Source organism: Plasmodium vivax, chromosome 11, assembly GCF_000002415.2.
Source record: "Plasmodium vivax chromosome 11, whole genome shotgun sequence".
NCBI classification, from domain to species: domain Eukaryota; phylum Apicomplexa; class Aconoidasida; order Haemosporida; family Plasmodiidae; genus Plasmodium; species Plasmodium vivax.
The window spans coordinates 1,745,939-1,755,165 of NC_009916.1; the positions used below are offsets into that span (position 1 = coordinate 1,745,939).

General features: G+C 52.4%; 1 protein-coding gene across 1 annotated transcript, besides 15 other annotated features; it reads right to left on the bottom strand.

Moving 5' to 3' along the window:
• Positions 1–276: 276 nt before the first annotated feature.
• Positions 277–320: a microsatellite.
• A 487-nt stretch (positions 321–807) lies between these two features.
• Positions 808–6,040, bottom strand: PVX_113505 (coatomer alpha subunit, putative; the record flags this gene model as incomplete). The annotated part of the gene is made up of 5 exons (XM_001616042.1): positions 808–1,245; positions 1,353–1,498; positions 1,638–1,779; positions 2,006–2,760; positions 2,923–6,040. 5 exons carry the CDS (start codon positions 6,038–6,040, stop codon positions 1,210–1,212), a joined length of 4,197 nt encoding a protein of 1,398 aa, XP_001616092.1. The 3' UTR covers positions 808–1,209.
• Positions 895–914: a microsatellite.
• Positions 1,234–1,261: a microsatellite.
• Positions 2,744–2,765: a microsatellite.
• Positions 3,719–3,804: a microsatellite.
• Positions 4,030–4,065: a microsatellite.
• Positions 4,285–4,326: a microsatellite.
• Positions 4,461–4,485: a microsatellite.
• Positions 4,501–4,520: a microsatellite.
• Positions 4,504–4,527: a microsatellite.
• A 264-nt stretch (positions 6,041–6,304) lies between the features above and the next one.
• Positions 6,305–6,360: a microsatellite.
• Positions 6,361–6,399: 39 nt separating this feature from the next.
• Positions 6,400–6,421: a microsatellite.
• Positions 6,422–8,234: 1,813 nt separating this feature from the next.
• Positions 8,235–8,256: a microsatellite.
• A 59-nt stretch (positions 8,257–8,315) lies between these two features.
• Positions 8,316–8,339: a microsatellite.
• Positions 8,340–8,585: 246 nt separating this feature from the next.
• Positions 8,586–8,608: a microsatellite.
• Positions 8,609–9,227: the final 619 nt, after the last annotated feature.

Consider the following 9,227-nt stretch of genomic DNA (forward strand, 5'->3'; position numbering starts at 1 on the left):
GTGCGTACTTCACGAGGTGAGGATAATTACAAACCGGGGAAGACCCCAGGGAGGAGGGACGCCCTGTGGGGAGAGACACCCCGTGGGGGGCTAAGAAGAGGCGCCCTTTCCATCCCCCTTGTGAGTCATCATCCTCAGATGGTCCTGACTCTACGGAATGGAAACTCCCTCTCCTGTGTCCAACCGGGACCCTTTTTTTTTTTTTTTTTTTTTTTTTCAATTGCATATGCCATTACGGTTGCTTCCCACACGGAGCTACTTTTCCACGTGCCCCCCCCCCCCTGGGCGCTCAACCCCTTCAACAGGTTCATCACTTCTGGGGGTTCTCCATTTCAAAGCCATTTTTGGAGTGTCAACCCTGCTGAGCTGACTTACCTCTCGTGGGAGCCTCACCCCGGTGCAGCGCCCTCTTTGCAACAGGGAGGCCACACTTATGGGGGCCCTCTCTTCCCAATGGGCCTCCCCCTCAATCGTTTGAACCGTTTGCGTGGTGACGGAGCTGCATCACGAAAGGGTTAGCAATTGTAGATGAACGTAGGTGCTGCATTCATCGCAACCTTCTCCAGCGGTTGACAAATGAGCCAATGTGAAGATGCGCGCGGTGGTTCGCCCGCTTTCCATAGTTACGCGGAAGGCGCTGGTGTGCATGTGTATATAAATGTATAAATGTATTATATATGTATTGTATATGCATTATGTATGCATTATATATGTGCATGCGTGTGTCCTACACCACACGTGGAGGCAACTGCGGGGCGCCAAACTGCTCATGCAATCGAATCGCGCCACGCTTAACAAAGAAAAACGAAGGGAATGCGACTCGGCGGAGTTATTCGCCAAGCGGTAAACACAGCATCGACTGGACGGCAAAATGGGTGACGATTTGAGCCGCGTCAGCCGCGCCAGCTGAGTGACCTCTCATGGTGCACGCATGTGCGCAGTGGGGGAGCTACGATGACGAGTTGCCCAGTTGCGGGGACGCCCCGTTTTTAATTAATCATTCCAAGTGTGTACATCCCTCGAGCGGGGGTGATGAACGGTTTGTGCTCTCCCCCTGGGGGGTACTCTTTCTCTCCTCCCCCCTTATGTGACGCTTCTCCAATGTTGAGGCGGGGCGGCACAGCTGGCGACTGTCCACCCATGTGACTGGTAAATCTCCACACAGATGACACTTCGCAGAGGGAAGGCAATCGGGGCCAAACACCTTCATCAGGCGCTCTTGTTTAGGAAGTCAAATCCGAGGGCCTAAAAAAAGGGGGAGGAATGCAGATATGCATGTGGCACCATCTCTGGGTGCATTCGCATAGACCTCCCTTGCGAGTCACATCACAGCCGCTTTGCTACCACATTACCTTTTTGCCCAGCTGGGCGATCAGACAGTTGGGGCACATCTTGGAGGTGTACTCCCGCTTGGACACGGATTGGCAAAAGGGGCAGCTGACCGTTTCTTCGTTCGGCTTGATCCTCGTTAAGCTGACGCTGCACACTTTCATGTTGTCTGTGGGGGGAGGGAGGAAAAAGGGGGGCCATGTTAAGTTATGGACCCACGTGCTTCCACCTTACTGTTGAGGAGTACATGTGAGTGGAGGCAACGGTTTGAAGCGGTTTTTTTTTTTTTTTTTTTTTTGCATCCTCACGGTAGTCGTTCGGGTCGTAGTCAATGCTGTGCTGCTCGGTGCTTTTCTGCTCGCACATGAGCAGGATTTTCTTGGCCTTGACGATTTCTTCCTCGGAGCCCTTGATGCTTTCGTAGTTCCCGTTTATCAGCCGTTTGGCGAACTGCGGAGGGGAAGCGGTGAAAAAGCGCTTGAGAAGTGGTAGAGAAGTGGTAGAGAAGTGGTAGAGCAACGACTGAGCAGCGGAGATGCAGCCGCGAACAAGCGAACAAGCGAACAGGCGAACAGGCGAACAGGCGAACAGGCGAACAGGCGAACAGGCGAACAGGCGAACAGGCGAACACGCTACCGCTATCGCTACCGCTATCGCTACCGCGGGCGCAACTCACCGATCCAGCCGTGACGTAGTTCTGCGCCTTCCAGGCGAGGCCCATGCCCCTCCTGAGGACTAGGTACAGGTGGGAGTTCTGCATCGGGCAGCAGGTGAAATAGGCCATCAGCTCTAAGCTCCTCCTGGGGTCCTCCGCAGCCGTGGCGTTCCTCTCCTCCTCCAATCTCATGGCCAAGATGTAGCTGGTGCAAACATGAAGGTACTCATTCATTTCGGTGTCCTTATCCGATGGGGTTATAAAAATCATGTGGTACAGAGTGCTCCTGAAGAGACTCAACGCAGTGGAGAACTTCCCCAAGGTGACTAGCTTGTGTGCCTTCTTAATTTGGTTGAAAAGGAAGTGCTGATTGATATAAACGTTCGCATTTGCCGCCTCCTCATTTCTGTTAATGCCAATTTTCAACGGAGCGAAATTCGGAATGGGGGTCAAATAAGCATACGTAGAAATGTATACATTTTTTAAAATTATTTTTAATGGCTTCATATCTACGATGCCAAATTTTTTTGAAATTAAATTCAGAGCGTTTGTTATGTTCCCCGTCCTTATGTGGTCCATAATTCGGCCGTATTTTTTGGCCATCACTTCGTATAGGTTTTCTCTCCGCTCAATTTTGGCACTCTTAACAGGCGTGGCTGTGCTTTTGCTCAGCAGCTGTTGGTGGTCCTCCAGGTCCAAGTCGATGTTGATGATGTCCTCATCGTTGACTTCGTCCTTCCACACGTCGGACGCGGACGACGCGTTGCTCCTTTGGTCTGCGGGGGGGAGCGGTAAATGAATAAGCGGTGAATGAAGAGGCGGTAAATGAAGAAGCGGTCAATCATAGAACAGATACAATAACGTGATGCATACAATAGCGTGATGCACACGGGGAGGGCCACTGCTTGGCCCCCCCGCTTGGAGGGCCTGCTCCCTACCCGGCTTGGGCGCGGCCTTCTTCTTGGGCCCCTGGGGCGCGCAGCCGCTCGGGTCGACGCTGGGCTGGAACGTCTTCTCGAGGTTCACGACGGGCCAGTTGTACGACCTGTTCCACGCGGCGGGCCTTCCCCCTTTCAACTGGCTATCCTTCAGGGGGGGCGCGCCCTGTGCCCCTTCGCTTATGTGCTTCTCATCTGGAGACCGCTCCACCGATGCGCTCCTGTTCTGGGGGAAGCTCGGGTCAACTCGCACAATCGGCACGGGGGGGGAGAGGTAAAAGGACTGCTCCGGGCAGTAGGTGCACTCATCGATGTCAAAATCGAAGTGCTTTTCGGACAGGTTGATGGGGATGTTATAGAGCTGGGAGCAGGCCAAAGCCAAGTTCACCTGGTTCTGCTGAATGAACACGTTTATCCTCTGTTGCATGTCTCCCAAATATAGGGAGTTTAGAAAAATGGAGATTAGGTCTTCCCTTATGATGGCAATGCTTTGCATTTTTTTAAGTTTCTTTATGTTCCCACTGAACAGGTACAGAAAGGACAGCTTGTCATAGGCCTTCATCCTCAGCAGGGCATATTCTGCCACGTCGTAATTGCCCAGCAGCAGCGCATGCACGCTTAGGAGATTCCACATGTGTTTCTTGTTAATCTTCTTGGCTGCCTGGAGGGCATTATGCAGGTGGCCCAGCTGAATGGAGAGGTTAAACAGCGTGTGGTTATTGTTCACCATCTGCACCGCCAAATTGGCGAACCCCTTTTTCTTGATGTACCCGATCAGGTTGTAGCTGAAGTAGAGCCTTTTCCTCCCCCCATCAGGGGAACCACCCGCGAAGGTGCTGCCCTTCTGCTGGATGTCCAAGTAATGGTAGGCGCTCCGCTCGTCGTTGTTCGCGAGGGCGAGCTTAAACAGATACTCCGTGTCGTTGAGGGGCTCGCTGAGCACCTCCTGCTTCCTCGTAATAAAGAACAGTCTCTTGTTGTGCACTTTGAACAGGTACACGGGGTCCTCCAAACATTTGATGAGCCCCTTCTCTCCATTTACCAAAATAAACTTCAAGTGACTCAGCGTGTTGTAGATGAAGACGCTTTTGTTCCCCTCGTCCCACACTCCACTTTTCACTCGGATGTATTCATGCACTGTACACAGGTGAACCAAATCGATGGTGGTCAGAACGACATTATATTTAAATACAAAGGCGATGTAGTGGTCCTTCAGTATCTCCACCGAGATGATGGTATCCGTGTGGTTCATTTCGTTTATAATTTTTTTTACACTTAAATCGTACAGGTATATTTTGCTCTCCGAAAGGATCACCACTTTGTTGTTGTTCAGGGGGTACACTCCTTCCACTTTGAAGGGGACCTCCACTCGTTTGGAGGTGGTATCCTCTGGTATGTTTTGAATGCTCAGGAGGTAGTTCCCGCTTCTCTTCTCCACAAGGAGGTACTTATTTCTCGTGTAAAACGAAACAGAACAACAGTGTTTGTTTTTAATTAGGTACTTTACACTTTCCTGGTTGAACTCTTCTGCGCTTCGAGCTGCTTGTATGCTCTTCTGGGGAGACACACTGGCGCTGTTCGCGCTGGCGCCCTTCGCCCACGGTTTGAAGAAGTGCAGTGCGGAGGCGGAGGCCGCGAACGGGGGCGCGGCAGAGGTAGGGGGGGTCGCTGAGGAGGTCATCCCTAGAACGCCTCCCCTGGAGAGTGATCCGCCCACCGCGCGACCGCCACCGCCGACGCCGACGCCGCCGACTCCGCCGCTACCGACTCCACCGCTAACCCCATCGCAAACGATCAGGTCGAAGGAGAAGTGCTCCTCCTCCTTGTACATAAAAAGAACCATCACGTGGGTGGTGCAGAACTGATTGTACACCAACTTGTGGTGGCCCGACACCATCGCGTTGCCATTCTTCCTCACGGGGCACAAGCAGGAGTGTCTGTTGCTCCTAACATCGTAGGAATAAATCCGTTTCTCCTTCACATATAGGAGGAGATTCCCCCATTTGTCGAAGGGGCATTTCTCCTTTTCAAATTTGAAGATAACCATCCCTGAGTCATGACCGGAGGCAATTAAATTGGAGTTCGGTTTGAAGGCCAAAATCCAGAAGCGATCATTTTCTCTCCTAAAGGTATGAATGCAGGCCCGCTTAGTAATGTCCCATATGCGGATGGTTCTGTCTTCACTATTGGTCAGCAACAGATCATCATTCGTTTGGTGGAAAACCAGACTGGAGACGTTGTTGAAGTGGCCCCTCAGGGTGTCCAGCTCCCAGCACTTGTTTTCATTGTACCTCCAGAGTTTCACCAGCTTGTCATCGGACCCGGAGGCAATGATGGGCAGGCGGTGGTGGAACGTGCAGCAGTTCACTCCCTTCTCGTGGCCCTCCAGCACGAACTTGCAGATGGCGTCCGACGCGCCGAACATGTTATTGCTGTTCTGCTGCTGCTGCTGCTGCTGAAGCTGCTGGAACTGCTGACTGTGCGACACGAAGGAGTACATGCCCATGAGGTTGTCTCCACCGGGGGCCAGCACATCCGGGCCGTAAACGCCCTTCGGCAATCCGTAGGGCAAATCGCTCATCACATTGTCGCTCCTCAGTATGACGTTCTTTTCCCGCAGCAGCTTTATGTCCCACACGCGGAGGGTCTTATCTAAACTACTGGAGATGATTAGGTCCTGCGTGGGGTGGAACTCCGCACACATCACGTAGTGGTTATGCCCCGTCAGGATGGCGATACACACTCTGCTTTGCCAATTCCATATCCTAATCGTCTGATCATCTGAGGCGGATAGAATCCACGGGTAGGTCAGGTGAAACTGCACCTTCCGGATGTAGTCTAGATGGCCTACCAAGTTAAACACGCATTTCTTCAAATGCATGTTCCACACCTTAATTAGGTAGTCGTCTGCTCCACTGACGAAGAGGGGCTGCACTGCGTGGAAGTCTATGCCCCTCACTGGCCCCTCGTGCTCTTCAAACTTGTCGATTAGGATCCCGATGCGGTAGTCCCATAGCTGAATGATTCCATTGTGCAGCCCCGCCAGGATGAGGTTGATCTTCGGGTGGAACGAGATGCTCTTCACTCTCTGGCTCTTCGTCTCGCATTTTACCAGCATTTTGGGGCGGCCCCTTGGCAGGGTGCGTTGGCAGGTAAGTAGGAGCTTCGACCGGCGCTTCTTTGCCACTTCTTCACCACTTCTTCACCACTTCTTCACCGCTTCTTCACCACTTCTTCACCGCTTCTTCACCACTTCTTCACCGCTTCTTCACCACTTCTTCACCACTTCTTCACCGCTTCTTCACCACTTCTTCACCGCTTCTTACCACTTCACCACTTCTTACCACTCGCGGCGCACCGCACGTACGCAAATGGGCCGCCCTGGCAGGCTCACAATCGGGAAGAGGTGCCTCCCCCCTTGGTCAAGCGCCCAGCGTAGCTGCACGTGTGAAAACAGAAGCTCCTCTTACTGGGAGGCAGCGCGCGATTGCAGATGCAAACATATTTTTGTTTTTTACCCTCCTCGCGCAACCCACCTCTTGGAACTCAGCACGCTCCGCAAGGGAAGAACAAACTGAACAGCAAATATGCAAAGCTTAGTTAGGCACGCAAAAAGGAAAGAGATGGAAGGGGGAACTCTTTATTAGGATAAACGGGCTAAGCGTTCTTTACGGATTGGGAGGGGGAAATTATAATGGGGGAAAAAAAAAAAAAAAAAAAGAAAAAGAAAAAGTGCTACTATTCAGGGGAGTTAAATCATCAGATAGCACATGTGCCCTTGCGAATGCTACGCCCCAAACGTTTTATTTTTGCTTCGTGGGTAGGTTATGCTTGCCCATTAAAAAGGAGTCAATTTGGGCGCGCCCCCTCTTTGGTACACGCCCCGAATGTATGCACTGCGCCTCGGCGAGAAGTCCGCTGATCGATCGTGCCGTAAATGACTCTTGGGTCGCATTTGGTGCAGATCATTTAGGGGAAACGCAACAGAGGTGTAAGCAAAAATGAGCGTACATGCGAACCAGGGGCTGCTACTCAAAGGAATGTTCCTCTTTGCCTTTCCTCCCAGTGTGGGGTCACCCCGAGTGAGGCGAGAGAGTATACACCTACCTTGGTGTACGCCCGTGCTGTGCGCCACGCGCCACGGGTCACTTTGATAATCGCGCAGTGTATTAGGGGCAACCCTTCAGAAGCATCAACATGGCGTGTGTGAGCGGGGCGGCAGCTGGAGGTCCCAGCAAAGCGTAAAAGAAAAAAAGGAGAGCAAAAAAAGAAAAAAAATAAAATAAAAAAATAAAAAAACAAATGAGTGACCCCCCTCCGAGCTGGCAAAAGAGGCCTTTCCCTCTGCTCGCTCCCCCCCATGGATGCGAAGACACCTCCTGAGGGGCTTCCCTTTTTTCTGTTCATTTAAGAAGGCACACCAAATAGGTAGCGGCAACCTCGGTGTATACTGATGGGCATGGCAGTGCGGCTGACTTGCTGTGTAGTTCGAACGTGGGTGAGGCGGCGGGGCAAAGACAAAGGGGGGCAGCCAAAGGGGGAGCAGCTGCCATCGCCAGTGCCACCGCTAACACCACCGCTAACGCCCCTCCAATTTGAAGCGAGCGGCTTTAGGCTCAACGCATATGGACTAAGAAGGGGAGCCCCAGTGCTACGCGGGGAAGTGCAAAGTGGCGATTTCGGCCCCCTTGAGGGGCATATCGTATGCTCCCCATTTAGGCATCACAGGGAAGTCATCCCTTTGCTCTCCATTCGTTCATCCCCACCTCTTCCAGTGGGGCCAGCTCCCTTTCTATGTTTGCCCACCAGGTGTGTATGCCCTTTGAGGGGAGCAACAGAAATGAAAAAGGGGGACTACTCGTGGGCAGACTCATTTTTAAGCGGTCCATTGAACTGGATGGAGGGAGGTTCTTCTTGTCCCACCTGGTCGCTTCGGCTCCTTTGCCCTCTCAGCCTCAAACTAAATGGTCTCTACACTTTGCACCATTTCACGCATCACGAAGGGGAAACAATTTGGGAGCGCACCGTGTGAGGGCATTCCCAACTGTGCAAGGGTGCAAGCATGTGGGTGACATCACCACGGTGGTGGCGGTGAGGAGGAAAAAAAAATCTTATGTTGACCAGCTTGCGGACGTTGTTACACACAATTTGTGCTGACCAAAATGGGAGTGGTATCTCTCCTCTCAGACGGGGGGGACAAAAAAAAAGGAAAACACTTCGGAAAGGGGGTGAACGGGGAGAACGCCCAATCTGGTCATTTCAAATTGGGGGCTCATCACAATCAGCTTTGGTAACCACCGCCAATGGGAAAATACACACCGGGGTATGGCAGCACTCGTAAGAGGATTACATTCCGGGGGGTGGATGAACATGCAATGATGCTGCATGATGAGAGGCATATGGCTGACCCTATGGTTTACGAAGTGTTTAGCCTGAGGGGAATACCTAAGGCATCTGACAGATTACACTCGTGGGCAGGAAGTTTTCGCCGCCCTCTCGCTGGGCATACATCAAATGGGAAGTGGGCTAATCCGTTGCAGGCGTTAAGATGGGCCATGTTAGGCGGGGGTCGTATGCCCACACAGCCCGATGCGAGCGTGACGACATGGCCCCACCACCGCGGAGCAGCAGCATCGCCTCGACTGCCACCCCCCCGGGGAATTCATCAAATTGGCAATCCTTATTAGGCAGGTCGCGGCTACCTCTTTTCACCGCAACGCCCGTCCGGGGGGAGTTCATCAACGGAAGATGCGCCTGCTCGGGGGTAGAGGCGCCGCCACGAACGAATGTGCACGTACGGAATGGGCAGTATCCTCACATTGCCGTGCAGTGGCGCAGTTGTATAGTCGCTTGTATCTGTGCGTGCCGATAGCTGACGTAGGGAGCAGATCGCCTTGGAACGCGCCACTTGTGCCTTCCCCGCGGTAACCCTCACATGAGGTATGAAGTCGACGGGCATATAGCTGCATTTACATACCCGTTGGGAGCATACCATCGGAAAAAGCACTGACCCAAGTGTACAATTCTGGAGAAGTTTTTTTTTTTTTTTTATTTTGGTGTGGGGGGCCGCCAACTATACAACGCGTGGAAATACATGTTGTTGAAGCGATAGAGGCAGCGCTGGCTGGTCGGCTTGCGCGTTTTTACTCCACCGGGGAAGCGGCAAAGGGTGGGCCCCCCTCCTTCACAAGAGGGGCACAAAATGGGGCCCACCTTGCGCGCAAAATGGGGTACAGAAAAAAAAGAAAAACTGTAAAACATCAATTTTGCGATAGAATTTTTTTTTTTTTTTTTCCTTTTTTTTT